This window comes from Carcharodon carcharias, chromosome 19 (genome assembly GCF_017639515.1).
Source record: "Carcharodon carcharias isolate sCarCar2 chromosome 19, sCarCar2.pri, whole genome shotgun sequence".
Lineage (NCBI taxonomy): Eukaryota > Metazoa > Chordata > Chondrichthyes > Lamniformes > Lamnidae > Carcharodon > Carcharodon carcharias.
Genome location: NC_054485.1, coordinates 22,668,416 through 22,685,546, shown reverse-complemented (window position 1 = coordinate 22,685,546; position 17,131 = coordinate 22,668,416). Strand labels below are relative to the sequence as shown.

Below are 17,131 nucleotides of genomic sequence, written 5' to 3'. Positions count from 1 at the left end.
TAGTAAGTCCAGGGCAGGTGTATCAGGGCCATGCTCATTATTCTGCTGATCAGATTCGTGATAACAAGTGGGAACCCCTTCCCATCCAATCCCAATTATAACCACCCAAGTGATATCTGCTATTAAGCACAGAACAGTGGTCAGTGGGTGTAAAAGGTGAAGTGTAAAAGCATGAAATTTTTTAAAACTTTCAAAACTTGTGAATGGCTCAGTTTAAAGCCAAGATCAACAATGAGCTGTGCCCTTAGCCACTGAGACACTTAAAATTTACATGTAAGTTGTCATGTTTGCAGTTTTACACAGCACTTCTTATTCATTGGATCCTGCCCGGGTGGCATTGATATATAAAGACCCCATTCACCAGAATTCGTACAAAATGTGTCCATGGTTACAAATTGTAAAAAAAAGATTTTATTATTTAAAGAATCCCACATATCCTAAATATGTTCATGGTTTTCTGTTTTAAAAGCTTTTAAATGTCCAGTTCCACAATACAAAGCCCATTTACTCTAAATGTTACACCCTGATAGCTAGACAGAGAACAGACTGACCTCAGAGCTGAGGCACAGGGACGAGTTGGGCCGGGGTGATGACAGGGGAACAGTGCAAATGGGGAATGTTACAAATTTCAAAGGGGTAGTGAGCACGTTTTTGGCACACAGGCATTGAAGGGAAGAGATAAAGTACAGCAGGAAGTGTGTGACCTTTGGGAGCATTCCAATGGATGGACATGGCCTTTTCCATTTCTGTACAGAACTATTTATTTGAAACTGCCACTCATGAGGACAGTGATGGAGTTGGAAAATGATTGACTGAAGGGGAGGTGGTGAGGGATATGACCCTGCATTGACTCCATCACTGCTGAGGAAAGTCAGATATAACACCACCTGGTGGGGTTTTGTGCACTGTAATTTATTATTTTAAATCCATTAAGCTTCAGTGGACATTTGCCCAACAATTTTACATTTTCAGCCTTCATTTTGCAGAGAGTGGTGAGGATGTGGAACTCACTGACACATGAAGTGTTTGAAGCAAAAAGCATTGATACATTTAAGGGAAAGGTTAATGAGGGAAAAGGGAATTGATGGATATGGTACAGGGCAGAAAGAGGCAATTGGAGTGGAAGGAGGTCCGTGTGAGTATAAACACTGGCATAGACCAGTTGGGCCAATTGACCTGTTTCTGTACTTTAGATTATTTGTAATTATATGTAATATTTTGGGGGGTTAAGGAGGAGGGGTGTATCCATTGGTGCATCATGTTTAAGCACATTCCCTGGACTTTGCTTGATTTCCTTAGGGAATTGGGGAGGAACTTCCCACAGATTTCTTTTCTGAAATTAGCTCCAGGTTTGTTTCTCCAGGGGATGGTAGGTGTAAGGTCTACTGGATAGGGGGAGTCTTTTTTCCCTGTTTTGTATCAATTTAGCAAAATAATTAGTAAAATAGGGAGACGAAGCAAAATGTGCTGCAAGTTAAACCATGACAGATGGTTAAGGTCATACAGATTCAAACTGGGGAAAGGAATATTTTGGATGGAGGTCAGAATATTTTAACACCAAATGGGGCTTGGAACAGACTCTGTAGGATAATGGAGGCAAAATTCTCAGAATAATTTTGAAATGTTGGACATCATCACAGTGGAGTGATATGGTGTGGGACTATGGGCCTTTTGAATGGGTGAGCTAAAATGGGCTAAAAAATGGCCTTATCTGAACTCGTCTGGTGAGTCTGTGAATGTTCAGGCAACAGGTGGATTGGAGATTCAAAACATCTGATTCCCACCTTTAAAAAGACATACAACTAGAAATGAACATTGGCTGTTAAACTGCTTTGTCAAAATGGCACAGGGTTGGAAGATAAATTATACAGCTATAAAGGGGAATTTCAGTGAGACAGGCTGGTTTTATAATCCCTTGAATGGGAAGTGGTGCCATGGTGTTATTCAGTTTTAAAGGCAGCAACTGGAGGGAGATGACATGCATTTATACAATGCCTTTACAGTTTTAAAAAGGTTCCAAGGCACTTCATGGGATTGATTATCATTCAGAACTTGACACCAAGCCACAAGAGATATTAGGGAAGGTGACCAAAGGCTTGGTCATAAGGGCAGATTTTAAGGAAAATCTTAAGCAAGAAAGAGAGAGATAGTGAGGTGCAGAGGATTAAGGGTGGAATTTCAGACCTTGGACCCTGGGCACAGCTGCTAATGTAGAATAATAGAACTTTGGGAAATGCAAGAGGCCAAAATTGTAGGAACATCAGGATCCCAGAGGACTGCAGGGCTGGAGTAGCTTACAGAAACAGGAAGAGGTTGAGGCCATGGAGAGATTTGAACATAAGGATGAGAATTTTAAAATTGAAGCATTGCTGGACCAGGAGCCAATGTAGGTCAGTGAGCACAGGGGGCGATGCATGAACAGAATTTGCTGTGAGTTTTGGGTGTGCTCATATTTACTTCAATGTGGAAAAACATCTCAAAATGCTTTCTTATGAGCAGTGAATACTGGTTATGACATTGGGTCTTTAAACTTGAAGGAGGTCCTGACTCCCATAGCGTATTCAAGCTGAATTTCCCTAGGTTCTTCACTTCTATTCACACATTTCAATAGGGCCATTCAACAGCAAATGTAAGCTGAGGCCCTGGCTTATCCACATCCTCCCTAGCCTAGGGACACCATATCTGCCACATTCCCTGAGATCAGTAAACACGCCACAGGATGTTAATTAAACGTGGGAGCTTCTAGGTTTAGAATTACTCAGTATCTTGCTGGGCAAGACATTCGCCAACTGAACCATCAGAGAAATGAATCCTGCATTAATTTGGATAATGGCTGCCTGAAATTTCCCAGCATGGGCCATAATTGTGGCTCCCTAACAGTCACATACCTTCAGCACCTGCATGTTTGATTTTTTTAAACCAGGCCATTTCCTTTAAAAAAAATTTCATAGAGAGACACTTTGTTTAATATAAGGATGGCAATTAAAGTTTTCTGTGAGAGGCATCAATATTACCTCAGGGCCTTGTGCTGTGTTGCAATTTTTTGTATTTTTGCATTAATTGCATTGAGCTGCCAGCCAAGTACCAGGGTGGGGAGGGGGTGCAATGCTCAAACAGAAACCCCACCTTTGGGATACCTGGGTCATAGGTGACTTCTACAGACCAGAGATAAAAATGTTAAATTATGAGGGCAGGCTGCATAGGCTAGGCTTGTATTCCCTTGAGTTTAGGTGGTTGATGGATGAACTAATTGAGGATTTCAAAATGATTAAGGGATTCTGTAGGTAAACACCAAGAAACTGTTCTCTCTGGTGTGAAGAATCCAGAACAAATTGGTAAAGAAATGAAATGGTACCTGAGTGTCCAAATCTTCATATTATTTTCCAGTGACAAAAACCGATGTGGTCAGCAATGACATTGCTTGCAAAACAAAGTGTACAGAGCAGTTAGGTGCAGAGGTACAGGTAAAACATTAAATGGATGTCAACTGTGCCTGCATCAATCAGCCAGTTTGCAGCATTAGTAAAATCACTACTAATGGTACGGGACTAGAAACCTGGAGGTCAAAAGTTCAAAACCTACCATGGCAAATTGTGAAACTGAATTCAATAAATGGGGCAAATACATTGTAAAAAAAAATCAACTAATATCCTTTTGGAAAGTGGACATGCTGCTCCTACTTGGTCAGGCCTATATCTGACTCTTGTCACATAATAGGATTGACTGTTGGTGGCCGTTTTATCAAGGCAACTCGGGATGGGCAATAAACGGTCTTGCCAGCTGAGAGCAACAACAGTCGCAGACCTGTGAATGGCCCAATTTAATGCCAGGCAAGAGGCCGCACCCGTTGCTCTGGCCTGTAACAGATTATCTTTACATCTAATTTCAACTGGCTGTCAAAGGCAGGAAGAAGTGGATGAGTACTCAGTCAGGAATGGAACCAAAGGTTACAAGGACAAATGGACATAGTCAAGTCCTATGTGGAAGATGAAAGCTCCTGAGCTGCTCGGACAATGGAAAGATCATGGCCAAGGATGAATAATGCACAATGTAAAGCTTTGGACTTTCTGAAAAGGAAGGAAGATGATTTTTCACTGGGAGTGAACATCAGAGCCAATTTTTGGATTCAGAGAGTGGACTCCCGATGGAGAAACCTGGGTCAAAAAAAAAGAACTTGGGATGGATGGACACGCCTTTCATCCCTACGGTAATTGCATCTGTGATTGATCATAGTCCATGATAGAATGGAATATGCATGATCTGTGGAAGGAATGAGCTGCATGGACTAAATGGTCTTGTGTGCTTTAGGCCCTTAAGATTCCTTTATCGATTGCTAGATGATAAAGAATAGTGACTTATTTTGAAAATTCTACTAAGTCCTCAAAGGGTTGAATTGGGCTATCTCCTCTAAAAGCAAAAGTCTCAATTCTCCTTATTTAACTGCGTTGTAGCTGTAATCATACTCTTGGTTTAATGGGCTGGTTTCGCTGTGTATGGTATATGGCTGATCCAGAATAGGGTTTGAATCATCTGAAACAGAAAAGAAATGTAACATTCAAGGTACATGCATTAAAACAATAAGGATTTCACTCTATGGGAACTCAGCCATTCCTCAGTGGATAGTACTTTGGCTGCTGACCTGAAGGTTGTGGGTTCAGCTCCTACTCCAAAGACTTGAGCACATAATCCAGCCTGGCACTCCCAGTGAAGAACTACTAAGGGAGTACTGCACTGTTGGAGGTGCCATCTTTTGAATAAGATATTAAACTCATCATCATTATCACATTGCTACCCAAATTGGGTGGACCCTTTTCCTACATTATAACAGTGACTACACTTTGTGAAGCTCTTTGGGGCTTCCAGAAGTCATGAAAAGCGTTGCATAAAGCAAAGTCTTATTTTTTTTGTTCTATTAGGAAGTTATACTCTCCAAGTGCTCAAATGGTCTAGTAGGTAAAGGTACCATCTGTGTAGCACTAAGCCCCAGAGACCAGAAGGTTTTTGGTTCAATCTGTTTTATGTTAAGTTAGCTCATCCCAACTGGGGAATTAGCTGAAACATAAAGACAGAAAAATAAAGGAAAAGAAAAGACCATGTGTCTCATCAAAGCCTATCACTCATGTCCGAACTCTCGCATCAATCCCTTCACTACCCCAACTTTACAATTGAAATCAACCCTCTCGTACCTCAACACTTCCAACAAAACTCATCACTCTATTCCTAAACTCCCATTGAATATGCTACCTCTGCTACTCATCAAAGCCTATCCCTCCAGCACTTAAACACTCCCATAAAATCCCATCCCTCTTGTAAATTAACATTCCCATAGAATTCCATTCCTCTAGTGCACTCACTTTCTCAAAATCTTTCCATCCTGTGCCCTATCTCCCATCGAAGCACACCAGTACCCTAATATTCCCATCAAAATCCATCCCCCAATAACCTATCTATCCTATCGAACCTGATTCCTCCAGTACCCTAACTCTCCCATCGAAACTCATTCCTCCAGTACAAACTCGAAACCTATCGGCTAGGAGTGGGTAGTCTGCAATTAACCTCAGCAGAAACCTGTGGACTAAGGAAGTGTTTCTCACTTTTAATCATGTCCTGGTCACTTGCTGGAAAGTGCAGGTGTTTGGAGAATGGGCAAGGACCAGGTCAAGTTGGCTGTAATAGGCCATTCAAGGGTGAAGTCAGGAAGCAATCTTGGGTAGTGGAAATCTGGAACTCTCTCCCCTAAAGGCTGTGAATGCTGGAGAGCCAATGGAGCTTTAAAGATGGAGATTGATAGTATTTTGTTAGGTAAGGGACATAGATCACTGGCAGGTAAACAACGGTATTATGATAAGATTATCTGTGTTGTAGTGGAATGCGGACCAGCCTGAGAGGCTGAATGGCCTCCCCCTGTATCTATGTTCCTATGCACCCCAGCGAGAATCAGCACCTTTAGGAAGGCAGGGTGAAAATCAGAAGGACAGACACAGGAGTTAGCATTTCCAAATACATCTAAATACATGTTTAGCATTCATCACCGCATGTTCCTCACCTGTGGGAATGTCCTCTGGATTGTCATTGGTTTGATCAACCTTTGGCAAACACTTGCCACAGCAGAAACAACAACACAAACAGCAGTAACAGCAAGTGATGATCGTACAGAAATAAGCCAAAACCTGTAAGACAAGCAAATAGTTCAATGCACAATTATAGAAACCAAGTAATTGAGACCAAGATCTTCTCCCTCCTAAACCCAAGGATCTTAGTCCCAATACTAAGGGCACGAAACAGAGTCCCAGCTTTGGACCAGACATGTTCAATTTTTGAGTGGACCAATTTGTTAGGAAATAGTTAATTGGATGGTACTGCAATTGATTACATTTTATACTAATTTCTTTCACTATCCAATAACTTATCAACTATAGCTGATCTCATTAAATTTTAATCAGCCCTTTGATATAAATAGGTCCTGTAACTTACAAGTCTTTGAGAGATTAGAGGCCCGAGTGATGTATAGATTAGATGGCATTGTGTAGGCTTTTTATCTTTTGATTTCACAGGGGCGCAAGAAATTGTGACATTTTTCTGATGGTTAGGTGAAGGTGGTAGGAAGGAGTTGTAGTGATCAGACAAAAGTGTTTGCATGCCAAGCGAAATGGCCCAGAGTGATGGAAAAATATCACCCTGACCCATGGATCAAAGGCATTTGATTGTTCATGAATTTTTGTAACTGTCTTCTGCCTAAAGTTGGACTGACAGATCAATCGGCATGTGTAAGTCTGAAGTTATTGGTAAGAGTATGAAAAGTAGATTAAGGAATGCTGAAACATAATGAGATTGAGAAAAAGGCATAGGGTAAAACTTTTAGCTCGGTGGGCAGGCAAGTGCCAAACCCGACTGAGCGTAAGATGATGTGCAATGATGTCGGGCGAGCGTCCCAATGTCATCGTGCACTCGCGTGATATTTTGGGTTGGCGGGCGCGCGCCGGAGCCGGCAGCACACCTGCCGACATTAAAAGGCCTATTAAGACTATTAAAAAGTTAATTAAAATAAATTTTTCACTGCCTGTCCAACCTTACGGTTGGCGGGCAGGCGAAAGGGCCAAGTGGCCTTTGCACTTTTTTTGGAAACCTCATCCACGGGCTGGGACGAGGTTTCCAAAAGCAAATAAAAATAAAATAAAAACTTGAATTTTTCATTAATAACATGTCCCTGCTGTCACATGAGGGGACATGTTTCATTACATTTTTATTTTCTTTATTTTTTTTCATATCTCTTCAGCTCCCTGAGACATCTCCAGGATATTATGAAGCGCCCACTCACGCGCATGCGCCAAGGTCGCACTTGCCCGGCTTGCGCTCCAGCTCCCACGCACACAGGGAGCGCTGAGCGCTGCCGCTGGCATTTCATGCTGGGCAGGCCTTAATTGGCCTACCGGTGTGAAATTTCCTTCCGGCCCCAGTCGCAGGCAGCAGTCGGGTTCCCAACTGCCCCCGCCTGCCGCCGCCCAACATGGGTGAAGTTCGGCCCATAAAAGATTGGATGCAATGGAAAAGAAATCTGAATTAATTTGAGGTCTGGTCAACCTCTAACTCGGAACTGATAATGTGCGTGGATTCTGTAGTGAACTTGCAAGTTTTTGCTGAAAGCGTTGCTGTGCTTGATTATTGTCAAGAATAGTTATTACCATACTTAATTAATCTGTCACTATCTACCTGGGATGCTATAAATACTATTATTTTGATGAGTAATTTAAGAAGGAATGCTCATCCTTTAACATAGAATCATAGAATGATACAGCACAGACTGAGGCTGTTTGGCAAGCTTGCTCTTTGAAAGACCTATCCAATTAGGCCCACACCCTTGCTTTTTCCCTTTAACCCTGAATATTTTCCCTTTTCAAATATTTATCCAATACCCTATTGATAGTTACTATTGAATCTGCTTCCACCACAGTTCGATAATGTTAAAATATGAATAGTTTCTTTAAAAAAGTATTTTTCCTCTTCATTCTAGTGATAAGAACTTGTCAGTTGTTTAAAAGTTTTCAATTAACTTTCAGCAGCTGCAAAGGAAATATCAGGGGATTCTCCAGCACACTCTGGAGTGGCTGAAGGACCAAAAATTAGGCTGGGATCCTAATATGCATCCCCTCAGCATTGCACCAAGGTATCAGCCTGGATTCTCTGGTCTCTGAAAGTGGGAGCACTACCATGGAGCCAAGGCTGGTACGTGAGTGAGGGAGGATGTGTGTGCAGGACAGAGGATTTGAAGTTGAAAATGAACAGGAGAAGGCGGCTTAAAGGCTCACCCCCCCCAATGTCAAGGTGAGAACAGGATTGTGTTAGGCTGTGATGGCACAACATTTGAATAGCCTCCAATCCTCACCATCTTACATATGGAGAATGGCAGTTTGGCCAAGGGGACAGGAGGACATCCAATGCCCATGGAACCTTAACTGATTCAGGAGAGAAGCAGGGAGAACGGAGACAAAACTTGGAATCAGTATGTCATTCAACTCATGGTTCCACCATCCCAAAGCACAGTACATTGGCATTGTGGCCAAAACAAACATGGTAATGGGCTAGGGTTGCCAACCCTCCAGGGTTATCCTGGAGACTCCAGAAATTAATGATGAATCTCCCAGGCACTGAGAGCAAAACCCGAGAGAAAAAATTATAGAGGCATGAAAATAAAACAGTGCTGTATGTTATTTTCATTTTCTTTGATTTGGGATAATGATTTGGGATGAAAGAGACTGAAGGTACTGACAGTCAAGAATCATCCAATTAGATAATCAAGAGTTAAAGTTTAAATTTAAGCAAAGGCTGGGCGACGCTAGACTTGACGTGTCAGATGACCAATGATAGGAGTGCGGGGGCAGAGTGATTGGAAGTGAGAGGTCACGTGGTAAAATCTCCAGAAATATGTCCAACCAATGTTGGTGACAAGGCACAGTACTCCAGCAATGTAGCTCACCTTCATGCAGCAGTTATTCTTTGATGCTAGGATGTTTTCCCCATCCTCCCCAAGCATGGAGGCCACTTGCAGTCCGACTGAGCCATATGAGTCGTAGATGCGCTTTTTCTTTTCATCAGAGAGTATGGCATTGGCTCTGTTTATTTCCTTGAATAGCTCGGCTGCCGAGGGGTCGTTCAGATTTTTATCCGGGTGGTATCTCAGTGCCAGCCTTCTGCATTACAATCAGACACAGAATCAGTGGCAGTCAAAAAACACTGACATAGGCACTGTTATGCAAACTTGAAGAGGTCAGCACTCTGTCCTGAGCTAGGGGTGGTTCCCTCACTTGGGGTGCCTTCAGTGGGCACAATGGGACCTTTCCCTTCTGAGTTTGAGTAGCCTCAACTCCCAATCTTGTGCCTCTCTCTGGAATGCTCTCTCTCTCTCCCTGTCCTGGAATTATTTTTCTTGAGTTCTAACTCTGGTCCCTGCTGCTCCAGCTGTACCTAAGGCTAGTCTGTCTGTTTCAGTTTCTTCAAGATGAATGTCCAAATGGTTTGCCATGCATTTTAGGATGTCCATTTTCCTGGTTTTGAATGGATCTTTGACTCTAAGTGCCTTGCTATACTCTTGAATTCTTCAAGGGATAGGACTTTTAAACTGCCCCAAGTTATGTCACCCTGTTCTAGAAAGGCACTGGCTTTGAAGGTGGACATTTTATTAGTAGTCTTGCATTGCACAACAAGAAAACTTATACTGAAGTTTTTAAATTACTTTGAGGAATCAATTTGGTTCCCCACTTCCAAATTCTCTCATTTGTTTGTGGGTCCAATCCAGACACCAGCCCCCAAATTTCTGTTACAACCAGGTGAGGAAGGGTTGAAGGACTCCCCTATTTTCCCTCTCCTTGTTTGACTGCAACAGAGCTTTTCTGTTTAAAAGAAGTAATACTTGTCAATGCAGTGTGTATTTAACTGTTTACATGCTGTGATTGTAAAGAAATAGACAGGTTTTCTTGAGTTCAGCAAAGTAAAGGGTTAGTTTTATTACACTAAAAATTGAACCGGGTAAAATATTAAAAATGTCCTGACTTCTGCAAACATATGCATGTGCAGACACTCGAAAACCACACGTACAAATACAGATTACAGAGTGGGGGGGGGATAGATTTGGCTAAATTAGAGTTCGTAAAAAAGTAGAGAAGTTCACAGTTCATCGTGTGCTGCCTTGTCTGGCTGCAGATAGGATTTAATGGTCTTGCTTTCAGAATTGAGATAGTTTAAAGTTGTAGCTGGTATTTTCTTCTTCTCTGTAGACACTGCTGTGAAATTGAATTCTTCCTTTTTAAAATCACTGTCTACCGTAGTAATGAAGACACAATCCAATTTAGTAGACAGGGCTCAGTCTTTAGATGGAGAGAGAGCATGAGACTTTCCTTCACTCAACTGCTGCTGATGTTCTGCCCCAAGAACGTGCGTCAAACACATACAAAAAGTTTAGTTGGTCGCATGACTTCTCTCCAACTGCTAGAATTTCAAAAAAAAATTGAGTTTTCCAATAACTCAATTAGCTCATCTGGAAAGATATCTTAAAAAAAAACAAGGTCAGTTTATTCTTTTTTTTACTCTTTCATGGGATATGGGCATCACTGTCGAGGCCAGCGTTTGTTGCCATCCCTAATTACCCCTTGAACTGAGTGGCTTGCTGGGCCATTTCAGAGCACAGTTCTGAGTCAACCACATTGCTGTGGGTCTGGAGTCACATATAGGCCAGACCAGGTAAGGGTAGCAGATTTCCTTCTCTAAAGGACAATAGTGAACTAGATGGGTTTTTATGACAATTGACAATGGTTGCATGGTCAATATCACTGAGACTAGCTTTTTATTCCAGATTTATTAACTGAATTCAAATTCCACCAGCTGCTGTGGTGGGATTTGAACCCGTATCCCCAGAGCATTGCCTGGGTCTCTGGATTACTAGTCCAGACATTACCATTTTCCATTGTTGAATACTGTGGATGCCTCCATAGGTATCTTTGATAAGGCAGGAAGAGGGTTATTTACAAATTCCCAGGGAAGCCATTGTCTGTAATGGGTTTCATTGACTTGTTGTCTTTGATGTCATGATGTAATTAGATTTGGCCCTTCCTTGGCCCTTCCTGCTGTAGATTTGAAATTACTTTAGCCTGTCTCAAAGAAAATCCATCCTATTAAAAACCCAATATTTGACATAAGCTCATCTTCCTAACAGACACCAAGTATCCTTCTTAAACTATTCCAGTGCTCTCCCAGACAACTTCCCATTTTCCACCCTTCAAAAACTTGAGTTCATACAAAACTTTGCTGCTCATATCCTAATTTACACCAAGTCCTATTCACGCATCACACCTGTGCTCACTGATTGATCTACAGTGGCTTCTGGTCTGGCAATATCTCAATTTAAGTATTCTATCTATATATATATATATATATATATATATATACATATATATATAAATTAAATCTTTCTCTTTAAATCCCTCCATGGCTTCACCCCCTTCCTTTCTCCTTAAACTTTTCCAATTTCTGCGTTCCTCCAATTCTACCCTCATGTGCATCATCTGTCCACCATTTATGGCTGTGCCTTCAGCTGCCTAGTCCCTAAACTCTGGAATTCCCTCCATAAGTCTCTCTGCCTCTTTCTCCTTTTATATGACTCTACGTCAAATTTTGTTTGATAGTTGCTGCTGTGAAGCACCTTGTGATGTTTAACTATGTTCAAGGTTTCATATAAATGCAAGTTGTTGTTGATTTCAGTTACTTCATACTGGTGGCAGATGTGCCACATGGCGTGGTACAAAAATCATACAGATTTCAGCAGATCCCAGGTCTGACACTCAGTCTGTGTTGAATCAGGGGAACTATTGGTGTCCTAATTTAATATGATTAATCTCATTTAGATTAGAAGATTATTACTGGGATGATCTAAAGGTGATCTCAAGGTGATCAAAGGAGATGGTAAGGTAGATGGAGTTAAACTATTTTCTCTGATAGGAGGGTCTGGAAAACAGGGGCACAAACTTAAAGTTAGAGCTAGATCCTTGAGATGATGATGTCAGGAAGCACTTCTTCACACAAAGGATAGTGGAAATCTGGAACTCTCTTCTCCTATAAGCTGTTAAGGCTAGGGGAAGAACTGAACATTTTTAAACTGAGATCAGCAGATTTTGTTGGATGAGGGTATCAAGGGAAGCTGGTAAATGGAGGAAAGATACGATCAATTATAATACAATTTAATGGCAGAACAGGCTGAAGGGTCTCAATAGCCTCCCCAGTTCCTACCTATATGCTGCTTTGACCTCTTCTGGTGTGGATTTCCGTGGCAATTGTAGAATCCTGTAGAGAGTTTCACCACTTGTTGAATTTGATCGTTCATGTCTGTTGGACATCGTAGCTTCCTTTGGAAAGTGACAATATGACAGGTTAACTGGTGGTTATCAAACTCCCTTCTGTCTGACAGATTTCAGTGAAAGGGCAATGTACAATTCACCACTGGGACTGAATTCAATGGAGGGAGGACATAGAATCATAGAACACTGAGGGAGGCCGCTCAGCGCATTGTGCCTGTAATGGCTCCTGGAAAGATCAGTTATAGAATGGGTCACAATTGCTGCTTTCTGGTATTACCTACATCTCAAGAGCAAATCTTTTGATGCACCTAATCTACCCTTTACAACACAGCCACCCATCTCTGCCTCACCTTCTGCTGAAGTGCTTTAATGCAAATCTGACAGCCTATAAAGGGACGAGATTCCTTGGGCTTCCTGCCATTGTAACTTCACTGGATGTGCATCATTGGAAGGGGGTGGCTATTGGGCCAACCTAAGGTGCAGGAGCCCCAATGCAGCAGCAAATTCGAACATGGCACCAAAGGGCAGGTCACTGCTCTTGTGGGTCAAGTGCTTGAGCCCATCCATTTGAGCTTGTTGGAGCATGTGGTCCTTCAATGCACACTTTTAGGACTCTATATCCACCAGGAAATGTAGGGTGCAAGACATGGCCTTCCCTCTGTTTTTCAAAAAATTGAAGTCTCATTGCAGCCGTTTTTTCCTGACCAAATTGCTCTGGTCATTTCTGCCCCTCTTCCGATGTCACATCGCACTTTCTGCATGATAGTTACTCAGGTGCTACTCACTCTTCTCTATGTTCCAAAATCTTCCATAGACTTATGCACAAGGATAGACAGTGAGAGTCAAAGAGGCTCTTACACTGTGGAGGGGAATGCACCACCAAGCCCAATGGCCCCCAATGTTCAAACAACTGAATTCCAGCAGAAGACCCCGTAGGGGCAGGAACCACAGCCAACTTTCACCTTTCATATTCGAGGGTGAAACCAATCGGAACAACATTCTCTCTTCTATCACCACTCCCAACGTCATCTTGCCTGAGGTCAGCTAACTTGGCACAAGAGCTGGGATTGGGTTTGAGATCCCAGCTTATCTGTAAGGCTTGGTTACCCAATGGGCAAGCCCATATGTTTTTTTTATTCATTCATGGGATCTGGGCATCGCTGGCTCGGCCAGCATTTATTGCCCATCCTTAATTGCCCTTGAGAAGGTGGTGGTAAGCTGTCTTCTTGAATCACTGCAGTCCATGTGGTGTAAGTGCCCCCACAGTGCTGTTAGGGAGGGAGTTCCAGGATTTTGACCCAGCAATAGTGAAGGAACAGCGATATATTTCCAAATCAGGATGGTGAGTGGATGGGAGGGGAACTTGCAGATGTTGGTGTTCCCATCTGTCTGTTGACCTTGTCCTTCTAGATGGTAGTGGTGATGGGTTTGGAAGGTGCTGTCTAAGGAGGCTTGGTGAGTTCCTGCAGTGCACTTTGTAGATGATACACACTGCTGCCACTGTGCGTCACTGTGTGGACGGAGTGAATATTTGTGGATGGGGTGCCAATCAAGCGGGCTACTTTGTCCTGGATGGTGTCCAGCTTCTTCAGTGTTGTTGGAGCTGCACACATCCAGACAAGTAGAGAGTATTCCATCACACTCTTGAATTGCGCCTTCTAGATGGTGGACAGGCTTTAGGGAGTCAGGAGGTGAGTTACTTGCCACAGGATTCCTAGCCTCTGACCTACTCCTGTATTTATATGGCTAGTCCAGTTCAGTTTCTGGTCAATGGTAACACCCAGGATGTTGATAGTGGGGGATTCAGTGATGGTAATGCCATTGGATGTCAAGGGACAAAGGTTTAATTCTCTCTTGCTGGAGATGGTCATTGTCTGGCACGGTGGTAGTGCCACACAACACGATGAAGTGTATCCTCAATGTGAAGACGGAACTTAGTCTCCACGAGGACTGTGTGGTGGTCACTCCTACTGATACTGTCATGGACAGATGCATGAGCTAAGATCATTGACTATTTGGCTTTTGGCTGGAGTCTGACCAAAATAAGCAATTCCCCTTTTGAGCGCCACGGTTTAGCAGAAAAACCATGAGCAAAATACTGAACTACAGAGGGCTCCCAATCATAAGCTAAATGCAATAGCCTGCAGGAGCCATGTGATGAGATGTCACATGATCAAAATATCATGCTATCAAATTTTCAGGCATGTCTCCAACCAGAATTGGCAACATCAATGTGAATACCCCTTCCATGACCATGAACTCTATAACAAACTATAGCAGGGTTTTAGTACTACATGGAGGAGGGATTTATGGACTTCCACAATCCGTACAATGAGAGGAAGGCAAACACACTCGATTATCCCATTGGATGTCAGCCTGCAATTCCGAGCTGGATCTCCTGTCTCCGTGTGCCAAAACTGCCTGAAATGGGGAGTGAACCCGAAATCTTCTGACTCAGAGGCAGGAATACTACACCACTGAAGCCTAAAGCTGGCTCTCAGGACTGAACTGTTTACTGTTTACTCGAGCAGCTGCCAGATCCCGAGCTTTTAACAGAAGCAAAGCCAAATGCTGTTAGTTTCCTCTTATAAGCACACCTGTTTAGACACTAAGTCATGGGATAGTGTGTCAGAAGTCCACTAAAACTGAGCAGCTTATCAACAGGCTGTACAGTTCACTCATCAGAGTTAACGTTAAAGTTAAATTCATCAGAAAGTTTTAAGCTCAGCCAATTCTGAAGAAAAATAATAAATAATGCCTTTCATGACCTCAGGATGTCCCAAGTCACTTCACAATCACTGAAGAACTTTTTGGAATGTATTCACTTTTGAGTTGTGGGTATTCTGGGAGGTTTGGTCATGTGATGTTCTAAACCATGTAAGTTCTGACTGTGGGACATCTGGTACATGGTGCCTGATGACATGACAGCTGATGACCTATCATCTTCAAATGTTTTTGCATTTATTGCATAGAGTTGGGACCTCTCTACTAGATTATTATTGCTCAGGGTTTTGCACCAGAAACTGGTGAGTGAGAAACTCTGAGAACCAAAAATTGAAGAGGGAAAACAAAGGGCATGAGTAGAGAAAACCAAAGACAGGGTGGGATTTGCAGGAGGGAAACCAGATTTGGGAAGAACATTGATTTCATCAGTAACTAAAAGTAACTCTCAAATCACACCTATAAATAATAGTAATACTGATAGAACTCAGATTCCCCTCATAAGCAACAATAATATGATAACTCGCTGATAGTCTAAATGTTACTGTAATAGGGTTTTGCCCCAATATCCTACTTATAACTAGTAATAATCCTAGAATCTACTTGTTATTCACCCTGAAACCTTAGCCAGCACACACTCCACTGAGCAGTGGAATAAAGCAGTCAGGGTTCTCCTCATGGGATTATTCTCCAGTGACCTCTGCTGGAAGGTGTGCACGTCTGTATGAGCGTTTGGTTGGAACACAATCTCCTTCCCTACCCCCACCACGGACACTCAATGTCTGTCTCCCACACTTGAAAGACACCCAAAAGAGTGAGGGGCGCCTGTAGAACTTGGGCCCCGAAAGAGACAAAAGGGATTGGGGGACAGCACCAAAACAAAATCAGTCCCAAGGCCTGTGCAATATATTAGAGGGGAGGTGGGGATGACTAGTGTTGAAATAGATAGAATAACAGATAAAATGCCCATTCTGAGTTACACCACACCCAATGCACTGTAGTGTCCTATCCTTAAAAATCTCACTACTTACTGTGGTCTGTTCTAAGACTGGTGTCTGGATGGCCAGAAATTTCCAAAATGTAAATTCTGGTGTCAAAAATCAGTTTTGACTGAAAATAAGTCAATTTTTTCCCTTTAAAGGTTTTATAGTTGTAAGGTTTTGCAACTGACTCCTCTACTCCCTTTCTCCCCTCCTCTCCCTCCTTCTTCCTGCTCTCCCTCTCTGCCTCTCCACATTCTCCCTCCGCACCATTGCTCTCCCATTCACATGCTCTCCTGTTCTTCCTCTATCCCACTCCACTCGCACACTCCCCCTCTCCTCCACTCCCCCGTCTCCCTTCTTCCTATTCACTAGTTCTCCCTCTTCCCCATTCCCACTACCCTCGTCTCCCATTCCTCCTCTTCCCTTCTCCTTGTGCTCTCCTGTTTTATTTCTATCTCCCCTCTCCCTCCCCAATACCCCTTCTCTTCCACTCTCTCTCTCACCTCTCCCCTACTCCCTTGCCCCCTCTCCCCCATTCTCCCTCTACCCGACCCTCTGAGCTTGCTCCCCATCACCTTTCAAGCTTGTCAATCTTACACCTCGTTTATTAATATTCCAGCAATCACAGCCGATAACAGCACACGAAGCAGCTCCGTCCCAATGCACCTGTTCAGCAGGAGTTGCTATGTGCTCTCAGTGGGGCAGTGCTGCATTTTTCAATGTGGTTTCCTTACCTTTGATCTTTTCTTGGATCCAACTTGTGCAGACAATAACTCCACTGGCTAGAATATGACTTGGCAAGAAATCTTGTGCAGGAACTTCCTGAATTCTGCTGTTGAAGGTCTGTTCCGTGCATGTAACAAGTCTTGTGATCAGTAACAAATAGAAAGGGAAACTGCCTTTCAGATTAGGGACCATAAGACACGCCCTTCTAACTCATATATAATATAACAAACAATAGGTTGTTAGATTCATTGAGAAAGTCTATTTCAACTACCTACAGTGAGTGGCTCTCTTTATCTATGCAGCACCCAGTGTGGAATTGAGCTATACCCAGGATAGTACCAACCTCAATTCCTGACC

At 42.8% G+C, this 17,131-nt stretch overlaps 1 protein-coding gene across 2 annotated transcripts in view; it reads right to left on the bottom strand.

Moving 5' to 3' along the window:
* The window catches only part of LOC121291105 (dnaJ homolog subfamily C member 5-like), a 31,014-nt gene extending 14,110 nt beyond the window's left edge, over positions 1-16,904 (bottom strand). Inside the window, exons 1-5 of one of the 2 annotated variants that reach the window (XM_041212162.1) lie at positions 16,783-16,904; positions 12,277-12,392; positions 8,975-9,188; positions 6,047-6,170; positions 440-4,530 (exon numbers count right to left, since the gene is read on the bottom strand). In XM_041212162.1, the coding sequence (XP_041068096.1) occupies positions 4,433-4,530; positions 6,047-6,170; positions 8,975-9,188; positions 12,277-12,383 (543 nt within the window). In that variant the 5' untranslated portion in view covers positions 12,384-12,392; positions 16,783-16,904 and the 3' untranslated portion in view covers positions 440-4,432. Of the gene's footprint in view, positions 1-439; positions 4,531-6,046; positions 6,171-8,974; positions 9,189-12,276; positions 12,393-16,782 lie in introns of those variants that run through there. The other variant, XM_041212163.1, reaches the window with a different exon arrangement.
* Between the last annotated feature and the right edge of the window lie 227 nt (positions 16,905-17,131).